This window comes from Ascidiella aspersa, chromosome 7 (genome assembly GCF_963924565.1).
Source record: "Ascidiella aspersa chromosome 7, kaAscAspe10.2, whole genome shotgun sequence".
NCBI lineage: Eukaryota > Metazoa > Chordata > Ascidiacea > Phlebobranchia > Ascidiidae > Ascidiella > Ascidiella aspersa.
Window position 1 is genome coordinate 24956602 of NC_139453.1, and position 22960 is coordinate 24979561.

The 22960-nt window shown below is 36.4% G+C and overlaps 2 protein-coding genes across 2 annotated transcripts; one reads left to right on the top strand and one right to left on the bottom strand.

Annotated features, from left to right (window-relative positions):
- The first annotated feature begins 950 nt into the window (after positions 1 to 950).
- On the top strand, positions 951 to 4634 carry LOC146138621 (transcription initiation factor TFIID subunit 8-like). The gene is made up of 6 exons (XM_083394017.1): positions 951 to 1127; positions 1638 to 1799; positions 2721 to 2851; positions 3250 to 3397; positions 3484 to 3596; positions 4150 to 4634. Exons 1-6 carry the CDS (start codon positions 989 to 991, stop codon positions 4372 to 4374), a joined length of 918 nt encoding a protein of 305 aa, XP_083250143.1. The 5' UTR covers positions 951 to 988; the 3' UTR covers positions 4375 to 4634.
- Positions 4635 to 9285: 4651 nt separating this feature from the next.
- Positions 9286 to 22874, bottom strand: LOC146138622 (DNA mismatch repair protein Mlh1-like). Its single transcript, XM_083394620.1, has 23 exons — positions 22728 to 22874; positions 21822 to 21983; positions 21665 to 21755; positions 20901 to 21048; positions 20601 to 20787; positions 20302 to 20517; positions 19933 to 20031; positions 19810 to 19867; positions 17588 to 17676; positions 16633 to 16785; positions 15727 to 15888; positions 15570 to 15660; positions 14806 to 14953; positions 14506 to 14692; positions 14207 to 14422; positions 13838 to 13936; positions 13707 to 13772; positions 13263 to 13387; positions 12905 to 13050; positions 11981 to 12153; positions 11210 to 11371; positions 10184 to 10332; positions 9286 to 9544 (listed from the first exon to the last, which is right to left on the bottom strand). Exons 1-23 carry the CDS (start codon positions 22872 to 22874, stop codon positions 9286 to 9288), a joined length of 3333 nt encoding a protein of 1110 aa, XP_083250746.1.
- Between the last annotated feature and the right edge of the window lie 86 nt (positions 22875 to 22960).

Here is a 22960-nt window from a genome sequence, read left to right on the forward strand (position 1 = left end):
TTTGCCTTTGAAGTTTTTACATCTACTGTATATAGGTACTGCGACCCTTCTCGTTTAATATATACGAAGTTAGCAAATCACAACTTACATGGACATAACTCTTATGTAAAATTGATACCCTATTAGGGAGACCTAAAGTTCGCAGCAAACCCTTGATTTAGAAAACTTAGACTTCGGGTCATGGTTTGCCTTTTGTAGGAAAGAGCACCTAACCTGTGTTGAATTATATCCTAAATAAAACTCGTATTCAACTAATGCGACCCTTAATAAGTTTGACATGCAACGACATTATGAGAAAAAGGGGGGTTGACCAAATCAAAAATACATTACAAGTTTAGTTTGATTTATACAAGTCACATGTTTTTGGATAGAATAATAAGGATATTCATCAAAAGTAACACACTTTACATTTTAATAGAAAATTTGTACAGGAAAAATAATGATAACTTTCTGTCTTCGAAGAGTTATTTGACTTATCTACATCTCATGCCAAAAATTCACATAAAATGTACTTTGATAAAAAGATGAACATTAAAACGCCAATTACAAAATGAAGTACATTAGGGTATTTATTTCAGGGTCCTTTAAGTCCAAGTCATTTTTCTTTAGAATCGTTAAAACAAATAGATTTCAATCTTTGGTTAAACTCAAGCGACACATGAGTCGCCTGCTTTTGATATCATATGCCAGGACTTGATAATAAACATGGATTATGTGACAATAAACAAATGTTAGTTCAAGTTAAGGAACGGTAACAATACTCACAAATTTGCTCCTAACACGAAGGTAATGTTTGAATCATAATAATGATGTTTATATAATATTTTACGATGCGACATGCAACAAACGTAGAGCGACACATTTGTCGCGTACAATTTTCCAAAATAAGTTAACATTAATGAGGAATTCGTAGTATATTTGGGTTAAACTGTTCACTTTTGCAGTGTGTCTTAGATCGTTTCTTGGCTAAAACATAGTTTTACCAAAAATGGCCGCTGAAGGAATAAATGTCGAAGGAAGTTACCGGCGTGCCATGAAGATGGCAGTGGCCGCTTTATGCATGGAAAGTGGATTTGATTCCACTAATGAAAATGTCCTGGAATTGCTGACCGAAATGACACAAAGCTGTACGTATTACAGCATATATATGTACAACGAGTTGTGTAGGCCTATAACAAATCGTTCACTTTATTGTTATTGCTTTTAGTTTAAAACAGGGCTAAAAGTTGGTTAAAAGCAACACGAGGCCGATTCTGGCCTAAAAAATATACAGCCTTGAGTTAAGTTACCAGTACGGCAAGACGTAATTTTAAAAATTTACCCGAAAAAATGTATCCTTCTGCATTTTAAGGAGTCCTTTATACTTGCATTGCCGCTGGTCTAGAATCCTACCACAATTATTAAATCAACGCACAATATTTGGGTTAAGGTGCGAGTTAGCGTTTGGGTGTGGGTGGGTCAAGTATTATTATATTTAATATTTAATAATAATACTTGACCCACCCTAACCCAAAATACTAACCCGAACCGTAACCCAAATAAAGTGCGTTGTGGTAGAATTCTAGACCAGCGCCAATGCATTACCTAAAATGGTCTTTGCAATAAATGATATTATTTAAGTGTTTTATATTCCACAGTCCTAACTGAAGTTGGAAACAGCACAAGAGCTTTTCAAGAGCACAGTGGAAGGACTGTTCCAACAGGGAAAGATGTTCTCTTTGCACTGGCGGACTTGGGAATACCATCAAAGTTTTTGCTGCAATACGCTAAAAGACAAAGAAGGGCTACTATTGGACAAAGTAATTTTAAGACATATTTACAAAGGAATGCTTGATATATTTATTCTGTTATCATTTTTTTAAACTAAAATTTTAGTATTATTAATATCATTACAATAATTAATACATTTTGTTTAACTTTGCCACTAAACCAATGAATGCATGCCACTGTGGTTAATATTTAATAATGACTACAACTTTGTGTTAGGAGATTAAAAACCCTTGTAGATTCTATCACAGGTTCTTGATGTGCACTGTTGATTCCCTAATATCAAGTTACATGTACTTACAGAATGTAGCAGCCAACACTGCTATAGTTTTTTCTAGACTTGTGCAATGTAGCTTGGTTGGTTGCCACGGCCGCAGTGCAACAGAATTTGGCCCTCAACAGAACAAATAATGCTGACTATAAAAGTTTTATCATGTTTTCTAATGCTTGAAAAGCGCACCACTTCGAACAGCAATCAAAAATGTAGCTTCAATGTTAAGTCACAGTATGCGACTTGCTAGCTTTAAAATATTTTCTTAGCTCTTTTTAGTTTTTTAAGTTTTGTAAATTCAACCGTACTGGTAATTTAATAACGCAATTGACATCAGATCGGTCGTAATTTTTGCACTAATTAGTATCAAAATAAACAGTTCTTCTCTTAGTCAAAATTGACGAACAAATAATCACATCAGCTAACATAAAAAAGTTGTTTTTCCAATTTCTAACCCCGCTTTGCTAGCTTTACAAACCTGATTAGGCCAACTTATTTCGATAATAACCTTTTCAAAAGTACCCGGTATATATACTATTATGAGTATGCCGTAATCATTGGTTATCAGTTAGTACTAGAAGGGCTGATTACAGTATACCCATGTAAATTTCATGATTCAGTACACCACTGTGCACTGTTATAATTTATTCATTAGAATAAACACTGATTTTTGTTTTTTTAGTGACTAAAACCCCGGAACCTTCCTCTCCTCCAGTTTTGCAAATCGGGCAGCGCAAAAATTTCCCAAATTTCATCCCTGATAATTACAACTATCCAGTACTGCCAGATCCACATACATATGTTCGGACCACAGTAAGAACCACAAGTATTGGACATCCCTAGTAATACCTATATAGATTATATAAATTGGGAGTAAAAGTGTTGTTCTATAATATTGTAAAGTCGTTGGTATTATTTTTGCCTTAAACCAAAATAAAAACATACTAGCTTCAATCTATAACCCTTTAAAAAAAATTCGCAGTCCAATTTAACATTTTCCTATTTTATATTAGCAATTTAAAATAACAGCACACCTGCCTATTTTTTGCATTTTTATGCAGTGTCTTTCCTTTTTATTCAAGTTATGTCTGCTTATAAAGCTTATAGGCCAAAGGTTTAAAAAAAGTAGTTATATCAAGTTCATACATACAAAAGTATCTGCTCACTTTTTTTTTAATTTGGCTGCTATTAAAATCTTTTTTCTTATTTAGACAGGGCAGAAGCCTGAAAATGATTATGTGATTCTTCGTGAGAGAGTTTCAGTGCAGAAAAGGGACGTCGAACGAGCTCTGACAAGATTCGTTGCTAAAACAGGGCAGTGTCACACACTTCTTCCCGACGACAAAAACGCCTTTCCACGTAAGTTGACATTTGTGTATCTTTCACTATTTAAAATTGTTGAGTTATGAATTTCCAAGCTAGTAAAACTTGTACTTATAATATAGTAATAGCTGCTGTTCCTTCTCCGAACCCTTACCTTTCTGCTCTTATACCGTCTGAACATGAAACCCTGAAACTGTTCGAAAACAACTCGCAAGATGAAATAGAAGAATCCCAGGTACATTGTACAAACCCATTTTTGTTAAATGTAATACCAAGGTTTGTGCAACCCAACACTTTATCCTATACCAGGGGTGGGCAAACTGCGGCTTGCGAGCCACAAGGGGCTTGCCGGCATGTTTTTTGTGGCTCTTCGTAAAATTCCAAAAAACTTATAAAGGCTACCAAGAGTTCTGTTTATGAACGTTTCTCTCTTTTTCTTTTCTTTATTTAGGCCAGCATTTCGTTTATCACGTAACACTAGACACAGAATCAAAACAAATATAAGAGTTAGTTAACAGCAAGTCAACGAAATTTCATTGCTAAAGCAGTAAACTTTAGCTTACAGTTGTGACGCTTACTGGTGCTTCTATTTTTCTCAAATGGCTCTTCCATTGAATACATTTGCCCACCCCTGTCCTATACGTTTGTAACAAATTTAATAATAAATGTTTATTAAATGGTGAAACTTGCTTCGTAGTCCTTTGGAATGTTTGTGCTTAAAGTCGTCCTGTATTTCTATACCTTAAAATGATATTCTAATCACCCTTGACGCAATTCTCTATTTAAAGGACAAAGAAGCAGAGACGCCATCCAAGTCGAAAAGCCGTAAAATAAAGCGCTACCGTGCGGCCAACGAATCCGACACCGCGCAGCCGTCAGGTGGCGCCCCTTCCGAGCCGCCTAAACCGACAAAGGCGAGCCCACGCGAATCGACGGCCAACGCAACACCGGCTGTTACCAACAACCCCTATTTGAGGCCCGTGAAGAAACAGAAGCTAAAGAAACGAAGATAGCTCTTTGAAACAATAGTCTTGGATTTAAAATAATCGGATTCACGCTCTGCGATTTCCGAAGGTGTGGAATAAAGAATGAGGATACTCTGTTTTTCGGAGGCGGAACTGGGATAATACTTTTAACAAAGACCGCGGTCAGGTGCGCAACCAAAGTTTTTGATCGGGCCAAGGATAAAAAAAAATCCTGAGCTTGCCATTAAAAAGACATTATAATGTGATCTCCTCAAACAAGCAGTATATAGAATTCTGGTCTTTCGGTCTGGTTTACAATATAAAACTGAATTGAAAGGTTAATGGCCATTAAGGTTGATGGTACTAAGGATGCCAAAAAGATTCGTGACTTCTGATAAAAAACTTTTAGTTAAGGACTTGTGATCATGGATGACGCTGTGCTGACTTGAGTTTTAATAAAAAAAACGCATTGCGCTTTACCGCTCAAATGTAGGCTAATTAGATCCATTTTCAAATGCAAAAAAAATGACCATTCCCTAATTTGACAGTTGTTGTAAAATGCTAAAATTAAACGATTTAACAAAAGTATCAATTAAAATTTAAAGCCCCGCAAAGATGCAGAGTTTGTGCCAGGCCCGCGACTAGAAAAAGGTTGCCGACCCCTGATTGTTATACTAATAAAGAAATTACGAAATTAAAATCCGATGAATAGCGTGAGAATTGGCTTGTCCTTTTCCGTTTTTTTCCTGCAGCCATTTCGGGTATTTTCACCAAAGCTCTTTTATATTTATAAATACATCCATGATCCATATCACACTGGTGTTAACTGAAAAAGGCTGTAACGCTATTTGCCAACACATGGACATAGGTCGTACCGTGTATTTGACGACTTAAAACAGTTATAAAAAATATATGAACCAAAATAAGAAAATCAGGTTTAAGAAAGAAACCTTTTAATATACAGTACTGCCATGTTCCTTAGGTACCGGTATCGATTTTCGATATGTGAAGTATATTGAGAAATTTTTGCCGAAAAAGTAGGACACATAGTTGCGCGAATTAAAAGAGTCCAGAACCGGTGTCCGCCGATCTTCCCATACATCCCCGTTCTACTTGTCACCTTCGCCCCCTTCCTCACCGTCGTCTCCACAGAGGCACTTGCACAGGAAGATGCAGCAGGCCAGCTTTCGACAGCACGGACAGCAAGCAAGACATGCGGTCCCGCAGCAACAACAGATGCTCTTGCGAATGCACTGGAAAAGAAAGAATCGTTGTTTTAATGACAGTGGCGTTTTTTGGTGATGATTTCACAGTGGGTCCCCTAACCCAGGGGTGCACAACCTTTTTGGCGGTCTTTATTTTTCCCACGGCCGCCAGTCGTGAGGTGACTTTATAATGTTAAGTCAAAACATGACGTCATACAATAATTAATCTTAAAAAGATATGTTGTTCTTTAACGCAGTGCTTCTTAAACTTTTTTAGTTTCTTTCACCGCTAGCATCTATCTCCAGATTTCATTCACCCTTGTCTCATGATATGATAAAAATATCTCGTCGATTTAAGCTCAAGTTTTACCATTGCAAATCTACAATTTATTGAGTTCAGAAATATAAAGCAACAAAAGCACAAAACAAAGAATTCGTAATTAAATATCACTGAGATAACTTGAACATAGTGAAGTTTGTTTTCGGTCGCGCGAAGCGCGAAAAAAATTGGATTTAATTGATTAAATTGGCGCTAAACTGTAAAATCAGGAGGCTTTTCGCAAAACATTTCGTCCCCCTGTTGCTAGCCTGTTATCCAATTATATAAAATATGGATAAAAAATAGTTCAAACGGGGGATGACTTTTATCGTTTATCTATAAGTTAGAAAAAATTATAATTAAACAGGGCCGTTATACCTTCGATGATATGAAAACAAGCAATGGCACTCAAAGAGACTTTGTGCTCAACAAAGTGAACAAAATTAGATTTAACAGAAGATTCGCAAACTTTTCTTGGCAGTTTTAATGTTAAAGTTGGCAAAAACATAGTTTGTATAGCGCTGTAGGAGTGGTGTACAACGAAAACGATACCATTAGAATCATAGCAAAAAATTGAAATATTAACTTAGAGCTTGCCTCCCCCCCCCCTACGAATTGCTTGGAGCCCCCCTAGAAACCCTTTTTAAACCAACAATTCAGCATGTTTCCTGGCTACAGTATTTTTTTGGAAATAAATACAACGTCCCGCCAAAAAGTTTTGTTAAAAGTATAAGCAACTAACTCGAAATGCGAAAAAAGAGGACATTTGGACATTTTTGAGCGACCTCGGAGGACCACCATTCAGTTTTCTCAAGAAAAGGGGACAAATCCTCGTAAAAGAGGATATATGGCCTAACTTATACACTCAGTGCAAACCAACTTAGCTATTACAATAAGCAAAACAACAGTTCAGTAGTCGATTTACTTCAGAAAGTTGTTTACTAGTGACTATAGGATGCTCCTTAACTTTCGTTCACCCGTTTTGGTTGGTTCACACCTGCAAAAATTTTATTCACCCTGGGGTGAACCATTTACCACTTTAAAAACACTGCTCTAACCAACTCGTGCGAAAATAAGCAACCGAATGCAGTCTAGTCGCGCAATCCTGAAAAAAAAAATGCGTTTATTGAGTTGGCAAAACTTTCAATTGAAACAATCTGGGCTTAGGAACATAAAATATAGCGCCTTCGATATTAAACGACTTATACATGAAAGAGGCCAAAACGCAATAAAGACAGATAATGTTTAAAAAATGCATTTACATAAAAGTTGTCCCAAATATATTTTTTAGGGGACATGACCAGGTGCTCCGCCCCTTCTCACAATGCTCTTAGCCAATATGATCCAACAATAGGGGACTAGGATGTCTGTCTGGCCTTTAACATAAACGCCCTGTCTAATTTTAGACCTGTTTCAAAGTTCCAATTTCTGCATTAGGTGGGCCCCAAATTTTGTATCAACGTACGGCCGCCAACGCCTCTATTCTTATAAAGACATGCACGGAAGCAAAAGTTATAACCAATGGCCGTAACGGCCACAGGCTATGCACCCTACCAAGTTAGGTATAGTCAATATAAACAACCCTTCAAGTTCCGTTTAACATTTAATCATGTAAAGTTTTCGGGCAAAAAATTATGGTCAGGTCATTTGAAAACATTGACTTTAGCCGTTACAGCTGTGCATAAGCTCAATAACTGTGTGCCAAAATGACTACTTTCATAACTCACAAAAATGTGACTTTTTAAGCAAATGTCAAGAAATTTGTAGCCTACCTCGAAAATATTCCGTATGATTCCACACATCTTCTGCAATTGTATGATAAATGCCTTGTCGTAAGAGTTGATGTTTGAAAATATTTACAAAATCTTTAATGAGTCTCTATAATACCCGTAAAGGTTTAGCAGATTGCAATAAATCTCCAAAAACGCCTTTAAGTATAGTAACAAAAGTTTTGAGATATATGGTATTTGATATAGGATCGCGGTACTTTTTGTTCACAATATCGAAATAAAACGTAAAGCAGTGCTTCTCAACCTTTTTTAGCGGCGACCCAAATATTAAGCGTAAGTATGACAACTAAGCTTTGGCGACCCAATTGTTTTTCTTGTAAGCTAATTGAAAACTAGCTTCTTGTAAGCGAACAAAAAAATAGGCATTAGCATAAAGAATTTCGAATGTTAATAATAGAACATTATTTGTATTGCTTCCTTAACTTTCTTAATTGAGATTCGGTCGGCGACCCAACCAAATCAAACAGCGACCCAATTTTGGGTCGCGACCCATAGGTTGAGAAGCACTGACGTAAAGTATCGGATCCCTATTGGTGACCAATTACCTTTATACTTGGTCTACTTGAAAAACTTACAGAACCTACCTTTACTAACACACTGACCAAATGTTCTATGCTAAATTTCCCATACTTTTCATGGACTATTTTCAGAACATGGCCCGATTAAAAGTTCGTTCAACAGCATACCGCCACAATGTATAGTGTGTGTCTGCCTTATTGAATAACTAAAAAATCATGTTCTGGCGGTCACCTAGGCAACAGTGTGCCGAAACACACTTTGATTAAACAGTTTGCTATGTCGCTTGTCGCAAAAAGCAAAGAAACCAACGCTGGCCATAGATTAGAAACATGTAACTTTAGCGGTATGGCGGCCGCTTGTTTGAAATTCCTCCCGGCCTTGCGTAATGGATCTACCAGGCATCATGTAAGGTTGTTACACTCAAGAAACGAAGGCCATTAAACAAACAACGTTACGCGTGTTTAATAGAAACTTGAAGTAGATACGTCAACGTGCAACAAGGAGGTATAAGGTCGACATTATGGTTGATGCGATTGACATTATTTGCGAGTTAGCACAACTCGTTTATGGATTTTTGTCGGCCATCCTTGGAAGTTTGTGACTATATAACCCACTTCTCCCAGGTCATTGTAATGTGTATAACGCAACAAAATCAAATAATAAATATTGCCAAATTACCAAAAAAATGTTACCTTCGAAGCAACGACTATTAAAACATTTCAAGTTGAGACCATGTAACACATAAATTCAAAGTGATATAACGGAAAACAAATATTAAAATAAAAGATAGCGCGGGCCGTATAGCGAAGTTATAAACGATTTTGACGAGCTACATTATATTATACTTTACACAATTCGCCTATGTAGAGGTTTGTCCCACTTACAACTGTGTCTGCTCCATATCCAGTTCTGTCCAAGTTAATTTATAGCCTAGTTTGTTCCATTCGAGGTCAAGTCCAATTCAAAACCAGTTGTTTTATTCTCTCCTTTTGTGATCGCGTCCAGTTCGTGTACAAACTCAGCCATATCGAGGACGTGTCCGTTTGCAGTCACGAACCTCGCAGTCGTTTCGCCCGGAAACCATTCACGGTCGTACGCATTGCGCGTCCATTCGAGGTCGTGTCCTTCAGCAGCGTTCGAACACTTTATAAAGGTCGGGCAAGTCGGCCAGCTGCAGAAAAGTGCCGTCCTCGGCCATTTTCGCGTCGGCCATAAACCGACCGCGCAGCGAACGATAGATGACGTGCTCCACCGCGCGTTTCCATGGCGCCGGCTGACCGCTCACGTCATCAGGTGTGACGTCACCGGTTTCCATGGCGATCTCCCGGTCCTTTTCGGCCAGGAGCTGGTCGAGGTCTGTGAGGCCCTTGCGCACGGCGTAGAACCTGATGCAGAATAATAGGAATATCGCAGGTACTGAAGTTTCGGCTGCGGTGTCATTTAACATATAGTGTAGGGGTGGGAAACCTGCGACCCGCTTGGCTTTTAACTGGTCAGCTTAAAAAATTGTTACGGATAAAAAAACAGCATCAAAAATAATAATAATTTAAGGGTGTATAACTATATACCACCTTTAAATAGCCTTTATTCGTCCAACTTTTCAGTTATATGAAATAAAGTCAAATTTCCTTAAAGATTGACACACAATCAACACTTACTAAATTAGGCCTTTGCATGCGACTTGTCGTATTGAGTAGGTTTCCCACCGCTGATATAAAGGGCGGCTTTTGGTATTGAGTAGCTGCATTTTGTTATTTAACTAACAATAAGTTTTACATCAAATATTAAGAGCCGCGTTGTCACAATTTCACAATGGTAAAGCACATATGGGTAGCTTTATCCATTAAAATCACTTACATACCTTTAAACAAAACAAACCTTATTTCAAATCGCGATACATTAAAAACGCATTGCCTAATTTACAGGGTTCCACGCACTATGGTAAAGTCATAGTATTTTTGTGCAAAAAATCTATTCAAAGACAGTCGCCATATAGTTTTCTAAATTCCTTATCAACCTTTTACCTTGAAATTTCACGGCAAATCGTTTCAAAGCATTCCTTTTCCGAATCCCATGTGACGTCAGATGCCAGACGGAGAACAAGCATCGGTAGGCCTTCCAGCGGCGGAATGTAGTTGCTTAGCAACATCGGAAGACCGGTGATATTTTTGTTCTGAAAGGTGCGAACACTCTTTGGTTATTTTAAACGTATTTTACAAGGTTAACAGAATAAAGCATAGTTGTCTTGACAAAACGCCAACAGAGGTTTGAAAAACAATGGCGAAACGACAAGGCACATTAAAAACTACCGTAGTCTGCTGAAGCATATTGAGTAGAAACAAATAGCCATAGAATGATTTTGTTTAAGAAAAAATAAATGGAGCTTTTCATACAGTCAGCGTGATCATAGTAACGTATAGGAACGCTTGACAGAATGCTGCATTTTACAGTTATTGGCTCAATAAAATGAAATCCGAGGACACTTGACGAATGACTTCGCAATTATTACTATTTTCACCTTCACCGACTCTAGAACGTTTCAACAAACAATCTGACAATGTAGCTTGATAATAAATTGCAAAGCCAAAAAGGTCGGGTAGATCAACATCATCTTGATAAAGACACAATAACTGAAGATAATACAAAGTGTGATCGAAAAGTCTTAATCAAGATGTGGTTTTGTGGTGAAGGTTGATTTTGGAGTTAGGGGTATTTAGGTTGAGGATTGGGGTTAGGGGTATGTCTTACCGCAGATTTAGGATATGATTAGGGGATTGCCTTAGGGTGAGGGTGGGAGTCAATTTTGGGGTTAGGGATTTATTAGTGATCCACGTGACTGTTCATTTTGAATGCACCTGACTAATCGCGTTCACTGTTAATTTCGTTTCGATACGAACTTTTATCACCTATAGTTAATGTGACTGAGAAGCAATTCAAGCATCACTTAAGGTGTAACGCAATTACCTTTTAGGCTTTGCAATTCATTGTCAAGCTACATTACAGATTCGTGCATAGTGCACCCAAATCAAAGAGTGTTTTTTCAAGCAAACCGTTATTTCCAGTCTAAAGTAGTCCCTCAGCATCGCAGCCTTTTCCGATAAAAAGTCGACGGTGTAGTTCGCCAGGTACTCTTTGCTGCCATCTTCCGGCGTCCATCGCGACTCTTCAAGTTCGAAACCGAGCATCGCAAGGTCGAATATGGGAGCCGGTTCCTAAAGCAGAAAGTGACTTCAAACAACTACAGCAAAAAACGCTGCATACTGTGAACATCTTTAATTTACCCTGGGAATTGACGTTACGTTAAAGGTTTACGTTAAAAGGAGTTGAAATACAGAGAGCGCATATTTAGGGTTTAAGGTATTATCTCGTTAAAATCCTAAAACCAAACGGAAACTTACGTCGTTTCACAGTAAATAACGTTTGTTTTGAAACAGCTTTGACAAATATAGCAGCGCACAGCATAAAATGCAAGGTTTGTGACGAGAATTTCAAGAAGCTTTACATGAAAATGAGAAGACATAACTCTAGGGTTTCCGTGAGTCGTTCCGAAATTTTAGTAACTTTGCGTCTCGAGAGAGTTTTTTTCTTGACCAAATTAGTTTATCTTAAGACATTGCATTGAAATGGCTGTTTGTTTTTTATAAAGTGAATCAAAATGTACTTCCATAGTAAATTAATTATTGGTGACCATACAGGTCGTTATTCAACATGTCATAACTGTGTCAGGAATTTTGCCTATAGAAAAATAATAACCCTATCCCTAATGTTTGTGGGCAAAAACACCTTTTACGCTGCCTTCCTAAATCAAAACTTTTACCTACCGATAATTTGAACATGGTGAAGTTGCCGAAATCTTGCAGCATGATCTGATAGAACATCTCCTCGGTAAGCCTGGTGCTGTTGGCAAGATAAAGCTTGGTTTTGTGCTGGATCAGCGCCAACTCCGGGTCAACGACCCCGACAAAAGTGTGATCGCGGATCAGATCGGTCAAATCTGCGAGAAGTCAAAAGTTAACTCATCGCAAGACGAAGAGAAGGAAATTATGACGTTTTTTGACAATCGTGTTGCATTCAACCATGGGGAAATGTTCGCACATATTAAACATGCGTTGGATATTGCGAAAAGCTTTGCACTTATACTTAAAAACAACGTGAGTGTTTATCGCGTCGCTGCTACATCATTGTGCAACCGACTGGCTGTTCAAATCTCCTTATTCGATCCCTTAGCTTTCCCAAAATTGTTTTAGTTCGGAGGTTTACAAGCGAATACTTGACAGCTAGTTAATGTTTTTAACCTTTTTGAGAAACTAAATTAATCGTTCTTTTAAGGATTTCATATATGTGCCGTTATTACTGGGTACTATGATTTGAGAAGGCCCCGAACACAATATACACATATGTAAGAACGCTTCAGTCGTAATACTGTGTACACTACCAATCAAGATTTTAATTAATCTTTGGCTAAACTTTAATAATTTAGAGTATTTGAAGGTGTTGTACATTAGAATAAAATGTTTTCTCGTCCAATTTACAACAAAAACGTTTTGAGCAAACTAAGTAGAATTCAGCGAAAAACTAAACGATTTTTTACAAAAAGATGTTTAATAAAAATCCTCGAATAACTTAAATTCAAGTCAACCCATTTAAATCCAGCACTGGTATTTTACCTAATTTTGTTTGAAAATCAGATGTAAAAACTGCACTTTAAGAAGCAAAAATGAAGGACTATATCCAACTATCCGCACCTTTATTCTCTCGCCGTTTAACCTCGTCTTGCAGCTGGATAACGCTGGTGAGACGAACTTCTCGCTTTTTCTTTTTTACGCCTTGAACTGCGGTGGAACATCCAGGAAGATCTTTGTCTATCATGGTTTCGCCAAAGTCGTCCTTTCTTTAAAATACAAGCAACCGTGGAAGTGAGATTACGAGGAGGTTTATTGTTATACATTTTTTGATTTTTTTTTTCGATGTGCTAATTTTTGCCATCACCTAACGACATGCATTACACAGTGGGAATGTTGCACAATCGTTTTATTGAGAATTTCACCTTTTTTAAATTTGGAAGACAACATTGTTATCAGTAACCAATAGCAAAAAAAAAACCTGTCGTTTTCATGGTGGTTTGAGGATGGGGCTTGGTTTTCCTTGTTCGTTTTCACCAGAAAAGCGTCCAGTTTTTGTAGCTTGTTGTCTGTTCTTACCAACTGGTGGTCATATACTTTGGCAGACTTTAAAACAAAACAATGTTAGCGAGTGTTATAATATTACACTATAGTAAACTTACTTAATTGGACGGAATAAAATATGCATACAGTTTTAGGAAACCATATTTTTTAACAAGTTAAGATGAATCTATTAGACATGTATCTAGTAATAACTTCAGAAACGTTTAGTTACTCTCACACAAAACATTAAAATGTACGTAATCAATCAAATAATTTACCCTAAATTTTATCTCTGCCATCTTCACTTTAAACTCAAATTAAAAAAAAATACACAGAGCTTAAATCTTGAATTATTATTACAAAACTATAATATTTCAAGAACCTGGTTCTTTGGAGTTTCTTCTTTAGAACTTTCAGTTTGTAGTTTAGTAGTCATCGGTAAAAGTTTCTGTTGAAATAGTTTTAGATTTAATTGATTAAAATATTTTATAAAAGTCAAATATAATTAGGTACCTGAGTGTAAAAGGTTCTAGAGGAGTCACAAGAAAGCAGGCAATTTTCAACCGCTGTTTGAACTTCTTCAATTATTGCTTCTTCATTAAGGAAATGCACCTACACAACAATATAGGGTCAAATAATCAAAGATTCTAACAATTAGAATAATGAGTATATCTTTCATTAGAACATTGTGACAAATATGGCAAGGATTATTATTTTTGTAAAGTGTCAATAAAATGCATATCTAATTAAAAATAAATGAATTGTTTTTTAGTTATAATACAGAAGGCGACCTACTTTTCAAATGGCAGAAAATTTTATTTGTGTGAATGTGATAAAAATAAGCTTAAAATTACCATAAGCATAAAATAAACAAACAAGTACTTCATGTTTAGTTGGATGGACATTGACATCTAAGTTCCTGGGATCCATGAGTAAGCTTAGGTAAATAAATGAGTGTCCTCCTTTGGGAAGATAGGATTGATACACAGCATCCAGTGCCCTTTTCAAAGAGGAACATTCAACTAAACGATGGTTTATAAACAAAAGAAAGTTGAACTTCTTCATGGAGCAGTTGGCATTGCTAATGTATCCTTTGATCTAAACATATATATTGGCAATTACAACATAGAATGAAAAAATTGAAATCATTTGGGTGATGGTTTGAACATTGTATAACATACCTTCAAGTGTAGCTTTTCTTTTTCATGATCAACAGCAATTAATTCATTGGCAACATTTGACCCATACAAAGCCCTGACATTGTCCACAGTTGAGGCACCCAATTGTGTGCGAACTGTTACTGCGCTTGCGCTCTCACTGTCAGCTTTTCGAAGGGTAAATGATATACCCGAGTTGTGAATAGCATACCTACAAAAAGTTGACATTTAGATAGCATTTTTTTGGTTATACGGATCAGATATTTTTAATCTGGGCAACTTTATTCAAAGTATAAAATTATTTTTTATTTATGTATGACATACTTAGTCATGACATCAGCTATTTTTTGGTGCTCTTCCGAGGCACTTCTGAATGCTTTTCTCCTTGTCATTACATTGTAAAACAGATCTTCAACTGTTATCTGGGTCCCTTCATTACCAGCCGTGGGTCTTGGTTTGTCTTTGAGTTTACCTACAATGTTGTCAAGCGAGCCAACAAATATAGACTTGATTTTTTATTTTAAACTAAAAATTAAAATGTCTAAAAAGCTTAAGAAACAATTTGTAAACTAGATAATTCTAGCTTGATAATAAATTGCAAAGCCAAAAAGGTTGAGTAGATCGACAGCATCTTGATTAAGACGATGCTGTCGATCTACTCGACCTTTTTGGCTTTGCAATTTATTATCAAGCTACATTACAGATCCGTGCAACCTAGATAATTCTAGTTTTCTAATTCAATGAATTAGAGCAAAATGTGGCTAATTCTAATTCCAATCTAATTTGTGAATTGCTTGTGAGCTCTAATTTTAGTTCTAATCTAATTCCGATTTTACCAAATACACTACTTTGTCCAATGGCATTTTTAGCCTCTTAGTCAAAACAAAGACTTGAAAGTTTGAGAAAACTAAAAATGATCTAATTCGAATTCGAATTTAAATCTAGTTAAAAATACAATGCCTTAATAAATGATAAATGACACACAAGGATCAATACGGTCTTCTTTTTACTTTAGCTCATTGTTTTACAGAGCTCAAACTACTGTAAACTGGAGCCAACAACAACACAAACGAATGGTTCGCTCTCACCATCTGTATAATGTGCTTTGTAGGCACATGGACTGTCCTTGGTCTTGCTAACAATGGACAAATGAGCAACGTGACTTATGCTAGCCAAAGCCTGTGAGAAAAACATATTTGTTACAATTGACATAAAATTCTAGAGTATAAAAGCTTCAAACAGCACCTCTCCTCTGAATCCAAAAGTGGAAATGGATCTCAGGTCATCGAAACTTTTGAGTTTGCTCGTTGTGAATCGTTCACAAACAATATCCAGATCATCTTTTCTTATTCCGTGTCCATTATCAGATATCTGAATCATCTTCAAACCTCCTGACTTGATAGCAACCTTGTTATTTTATTAGTTTGTTATTTAATGTAGTAGAATTTTTTTGATTATTCATTTTTAAACTTGTGCAAACGCTGCAGGTTAATTAGACCAGTCTTACTTTTTTTGGTTATTGTGTTTTTAGATAAGTCGCTCTTTAATTCAATACCTCATTTTTATCATTTAACCAATGTCCCCAATAAATGTGTTATTTAACTCAGTATGGAGAAAAATTTATGTGAGAAAGCAGGGCTAGAATCCTACCAGTTTTGTACACTCACAGAAGAAAAATGGGAAAAACAGAACTAACAGAAGAAAAATGGGAGAATAAATATGGATTCAAGTCCAGCGTCAAAAGCAGTGTTGCAATAACTCAATTCACCTATTATATTTAAAAATCATTGAGATTTGCCATAAGAAAAATTTAAAAATTCATTAATTTGTCATAGCTTTGCCTGTCTGGAAAGTATGGCAGATCTCAAGAGATCTTGCTGGCGCATGGCCGAAAGAATTGAGTGACTGAGTGCAACTAAGGTCAAAATTGTCCCCGAATTACAACATATAGGAAAACCAGGTGTATACTGATTTTCTAGAGGTGCTAGTCTAGTCTGTTGAAATACTTTCCATAGTGGTAGTTTGGATAACACAAATATTACACTTACTATACTTACCATAAAAATCAAAAAAAGGCATCGCTAAAATTTCGACTTTATTTAGGCATAAACACATTGTGGTTATGTTTTTTATGTTGAAATAAAAAAATACCAAAATTGAAGTTGATCCTGCATCCAAGCAGTTTTCGACCATTTCCTTAATGGCATTGGCCGGCCGTTGAATAACTTCTCCAGCGGCTATTCTGTTCACTACAGTTTCATCCAGACGCTTAATCACCACGACGTTGTTATCAGCCATCAAGAACTGTGCAATATGCGTGCGATTTTTGGTAGAATTGAAAATTAACAACAAATTCTTTAGAAAATTGTTTGGTTTAAGTGGCGGGAAATGGCAACGTTGTATTTGCGGGGTTTCCCTATTTACATGTCCATTGTAACGCATAGAAACTTAGCAAATACATCTATATCTGCAAACCAAATAAAATCATTGTATTGTAACGATTCAAATATTTAATTCTGATAAACCAAGCCTATCATTAGCGTATTTGTTCATTTCAGAAATTTGTGATCAAGTTCGTTCCAACAATGAAGCACGCTATCTTAAAAGCAAACATCGTTTTTACTTTTCAGCTGTTCCTTCTCACAGTATGCACACAAGGTTGGCAACACTAAGCGATAACTTCATAATTATAGACATTACGTTTATTGTTTAAACACAGCGCTGACTTTTCACCGGTCTAAATTGCTGACAAAGTATGTAGCTAGACTGAGAATCAATAAACCGTTTAGCAGGAATGTAGGTCTAAAGCAGTCATGAATATGAAAGGTTTTATAGCGTAAGTCACTTGCCCAAAAAAGGCCAAAAATCAAATTCTAAAAAAAAAGAAAAGGCAAGCAATTAGTTTAGGAAAAGCCTTATGGAGGCGATCCTGCTACATAAACAGTATATACATATTTATAGATGGTGTAAAACAGGAACAGTTATGTTTAAGTCGGAATCTTTCTTTCGTTGTCTAATTTTAGTAATTTCGCGTTTCTTAAATTTACCTTTTACCTTTATGAACAGTTATCGACCTCTTAGTAGACATGATAAAGCTGTTCCTTACCATTTTGTTGATTCTCATTTTGGGCGAGGTTAAATGCGATGACTTTGCACACTCAATTGCGAGCGCGATCAGAGATTTGGAAGGGCTCCCTACAATTCAGACCCAACAGCGATTCCAAAACCCTGCGAAACATGATGTTATGTTGATGTACGACACTTACGCCGAACAACCACAGGTAAATAGGCTATGGCGAAAAATAACTATCATTTTGCCAAGTGCGACCCTTATGGTTGCGTTGTTCTATTGTTTCATTTGTGTTTAACTTTTTGATCAATCAAATAGGGCAGGCCAAAGCATCATTAAATCTATCAAAAACAATTAGTAAGTATTGTAAGATTAAAATTATTTTTTCCTTTATGCATAAGAAATACGCCTTCAGTGGATTGTGCTTTTTTATTCAAATGTTAATTTAGCGTGATTTTTCCTAATGTCATATAATGAAGGTAAAAACGACAAGTGGCCTGTTGAAAGGAGCAGCGTTAATCGAATCTCAAGCTTTCTACGGTGTTCCGTACGCTCAACCGCCGGTGGGTGACAAACGGTAAGTTTATGTTTGTTATGGAACTTTTGGAAACAGTGTAAAACAGTAAATGAGGAGTTTACATAACCGTTTGTTATAAAGGAAACATGTGTACATCCACCATACAACTATAGTGTTGTTAGTACAAGCCGAAATAGGTTGATTTAGTGAACGGATACTTTCCAGTATAGTTTATGGACGTCAATCGGTCTTTTTGTATTTTTTGTCTGAAATTAAAATTTAGACATGTTAGGTTAGGAATAATTTTAAAACTAACATGACTATGAACAGTACGACTTGTAGAAAACTAAGTCAATCATAAGAGCCCGTTTGGTTTATCTGAGTATTTCAAAATCGTGTCGTTTCAAGTGTTACGTCTTTATTTCCTTCATTCTTTTATAATGCTAACCCAGATTTACACGGTCCAAGCCACTGGCAGAAGAATCTGCTTTAAGAGAACTTGAAGTTTCCGTGAAGGAACGCATCGAGTGCTTCCAGTCGGCGGACATATGGAGCGTTCCCCCTTTTAACGACGTGAGTACAAAATCACAGTCGGCGCATCTTTATGAGGACAGATAAAATCAGCCTATATCAATGGTTTCCACTCAGGGGCCGTTCCCAACGCTCAATGTTGCAGAGAGATATTTCGACTTTGTTATTTCAATTTTTGCTCTATTGTTAAGCGTCTTGAAATACTCGAGTGTAACAAGTCAGAATGTTTTCCTTTATTGTACACAGTTCGTGGGTGATATTTCCGCTCAGCGAAAATGCTAGTAAGGGTGCCGCAAACAGTTTTACTTAATGGTGCCGTAAGCTGAAAAGGATTGGAACCACGGCCCCTACACAGCCATTACTTGTTCCCCTTCATAAACCTAATTTAAATCGGAATAAAAACAAAATTATTTCGTTTAAAGGATTTTTTTGCGAGTTATCAGCTCTTGTAAAAATGAAAACAAAGAGCTAGTTTCCCAAAACCGTAAAAGTAACAACACGACGAGCTTTGCTGCTTAAAACAGCTGCCGCTTGTTCCTATCACTTCATCCTTTTTTGAGGGCTCAGAGGCCTAGGGATTCCTATCACTTCATTCCTTAAACTCCAACCATATCTTCCTGATTTTAGTACACCGAGGACTGTCTTGTGCTAAACCTTGACGTTCCGAAACACCTTGACCTGTCAGACCCACGAGCGACCCCTGGCGGCCCAGGTCTCCCGGTGCTGGTTTATTTCCACGGAGGTGGCTTTATTGTGGGGAGCGGCAACCGGCCGAACTTCGACGGTCGATACTTGGCAAGCGCCACTAACACCATTGTGGTGGTGGTGAATTACAGGCTAGGTGGGTGTTGTGATGCTAATACATACGGTGTTGAACTATACAGCCCAAAAGAAAACTTGAACGAAGAAAGAAGTTCAAAAAAAGTGGTAGAGTTTCACAAAAACATCAAACATCAGTATCGCTTGGAGCTGCAAGTCCAACCCGTGTCATACCAACTTTTTGTTAATGACATTTGCAATATGGTTTTTGTATGCAGCTGTTATCCGAACTTATTTTAGTAGGGTCGAATTGTTTCATACGAATCATATACCATGGGCGTCCGGCGAGGGATATTTGAATTGAATAAACCAAGGCTCTTAGTCATCCATTCGTATCGGATTCTTCTGTTTTGTTTCCTCCGTGGCCTTTTTTGGTACTTGCTTTAAAAACTTGGAGTTTCTTCTTTAGAACTTTCAGTTTGTAGTTTAGTAGTCATCGGTAAAAGTTTCTGTTGAAATAGTTTTAGATTTAATTGATTAAAATATTTTATAAAAGTCAAATATAATTAGGTACCTGAGTGTAAAAGGTTCTAGAGGAGTCACAAGAAAGCAGGCAATTTTCAACCGCTGTTTGAACTTCTTCAATTATTGCTTCTTCATTAAGGAAATGCACCTACACAACAATATAGGGTCAAATAATCAAAGATTCTAACAATTAGAATAATGAGTATATCTTTCATTAGAACATTGTGACAAATATGGCAAGGATTATTATTTTTGTAAAGTGTCAATAAAATGCATATCTAATTAAAAATAAATGAATTGTTTTTTAGTTATAATACAGAAGGCGACCTACTTTTCAAATGGCAGAAAATTTTATTTGTGTGAATGTGATAAAAATAAGCTTAAAATTACCATAAGCATAAAATAAACAAACAAGTACTTCATGTTTAGTTGGATGGACATTGACATCTAAGTTCCTGGGATCCATGAGTAAGCTTAGGTAAATAAATGAGTGTCCTCCTTTGGGAAGATAGGATTGATACACAGCATCCAGTGCCCTTTTCAAAGAGGAACATTCAACTAAACGATGGTTTATAAACAAAAGAAAGTTGAACTTCTTCATGGAGCAGTTGGCATTGCTAATGTATCCTTTGATCTAAACATATATATTGGCAATTACAACATAGAATGAAAAAATTGAAATCATTTGGGTGATGGTTTGAACATTGTATAACATACCTTCAAGTGTAGCTTTTCTTTTTCATGATCAACAGCAATTAATTCATTGGCAACATTTGACCCATACAAAGCCCTGACATTGTCCACAGTTGAGGCACCCAATTGTGTGCGAACTGTTACTGCGCTTGCGCTCTCACTGTCAGCTTTTCGAAGGGTAAATGATATACCCGAGTTGTGAATAGCATACCTACAAAAAGTTGACATTTAGATAGCATTTTTTTGGTTATACGGATCAGATATTTTTAATCTGGGCAACTTTATTCAAAGTATAAAATTATTTTTTATTTATGTATGACATACTTAGTCATGACATCAGCTATTTTTTGGTGCTCTTCCGAGGCACTTCTGAATGCTTTTCTCCTTGTCATTACATTGTAAAACAGATCTTCAACTGTTATCTGGGTCCCTTCATTACCAGCCGTGGGTCTTGGTTTGTCTTTGAGTTTACCTACAATGTTGTCAAGCGAGCCAACAAATATAGACTTGATTTTTTATTTTAAACTAAAAATTAAAATGTCTAAAAAGCTTAAGAAACAATTTGTAAACTAGATAATTCTAGCTTGATAATAAATTGCAAAGCCAAAAAGGTTGAGTAGATCGACAGCATCTTGATTAAGACGATGCTGTCGATCTACTCGACCTTTTTGGCTTTGCAATTTATTATCAAGCTACATTACAGATCCGTGCAACCTAGATAATTCTAGTTTTCTAATTCAATGAATTAGAGCAAAATGTGGCTAATTCTAATTCCAATCTAATTTGTGAATTGCTTGTGAGCTCTAATTTTAGTTCTAATCTAATTCCGATTTTACCAAATACACTACTTTGTCCAATGGCATTTTTAGCCTCTTAGTCAAAACAAAGACTTGAAAGTTTGAGAAAACTAAAAATGATCTAATTCGAATTCGAATTTAAATCTAGTTAAAAATACAATGCCTTAATAAATGATAAATGACACACAAGGATCAATACGGTCTTCTTTTTACTTTAGCTCATTGTTTTACAGAGCTCAAACTACTGTAAACTGGAGCCAACAACAACACAAACGAATGGTTCGCTCTCACCATCTGTATAATGTGCTTTGTAGGCACATGGACTGTCCTTGGTCTTGCTAACAATGGACAAATGAGCAACGTGACTTATGCTAGCCAAAGCCTGTGAGAAAAACATATTTGTTACAATTGACATAAAATTCTAGAGTATAAAAGCTTCAAACAGCACCTCTCCTCTGAATCCAAAAGTGGAAATGGATCTCAGGTCATCGAAACTTTTGAGTTTGCTCGTTGTGAATCGTTCACAAACAATATCCAGATCATCTTTTCTTATTCCGTGTCCATTATCAGATATCTGAATCATCTTCAAACCTCCTGACTTGATAGCAACCTTGTTATTTTATTAGTTTGTTATTTAATGTAGTAGAATTTTTTTGATTATTCATTTTTAAACTTGTGCAAACGCTGCAGGTTAATTAGACCAGTCTTACTTTTTTTGGTTATTGTGTTTTTAGATACGTCGCTCTTTAATTCAATACCTCATTTTTATCATTTAACCAATGTCCCCAATAAATGTGTTATTTAACTCAGTATGGAGAAAAATTTATGTGAGAAAGCAGGGCTAGAATCCTACCAGTTTTGTACACTCACAGAAGAAAAATGGGAAAAACAGAACTAACAGAAGAAAAATGGGAGAATAAATATGGATTCAAGTCCAGCGTCAAAAGCAGTGTTGCAATAACTCAATTCACCTATTATATTTAAAAATCATTGAGATTTGCCATAAGAAAAATTTAAAAATTCATTAATTTGTCATAGCTTTGCCTGTCTGGAAAGTATGGCAGATCTCAAGAGATCTTGCTGGCGCATGGCCGAAAGAATTGAGTGACTGAGTGCAACTAAGGTCAAAATTGTCCCCGAATTACAACATATAGGAAAACCAGGTGTATACTGATTTTCTAGAGGTGCTAGTCTAGTCTGTTGAAATACTTTCCATAGTGGTAGTTTGGATAACACAAATATTACACTTACTATACTTACCATAAAAATCAAAAAAAGGCATCGCTAAAATTTCGACTTTATTTAGGCATAAACACATTGTGGTTATGTTTTTTATGTTGAAATAAAAAAATACCAAAATTGAAGTTGATCCTGCATCCAAGCAGTTTTCGACCATTTCCTTAATGGCATTGGCCGGCCGTTGAATAACTTCTCCAGCGGCTATTCTGTTCACTACAGTTTCATCCAGACGCTTAATCACCACGACGTTGTTATCAGCCATCAAGAACTGTGCAATATGCGTGCGATTTTTGGTAGAATTGAAAATTAACAACAAATTCTTTAGAAAATTGTTTGGTTTAAGTGGCG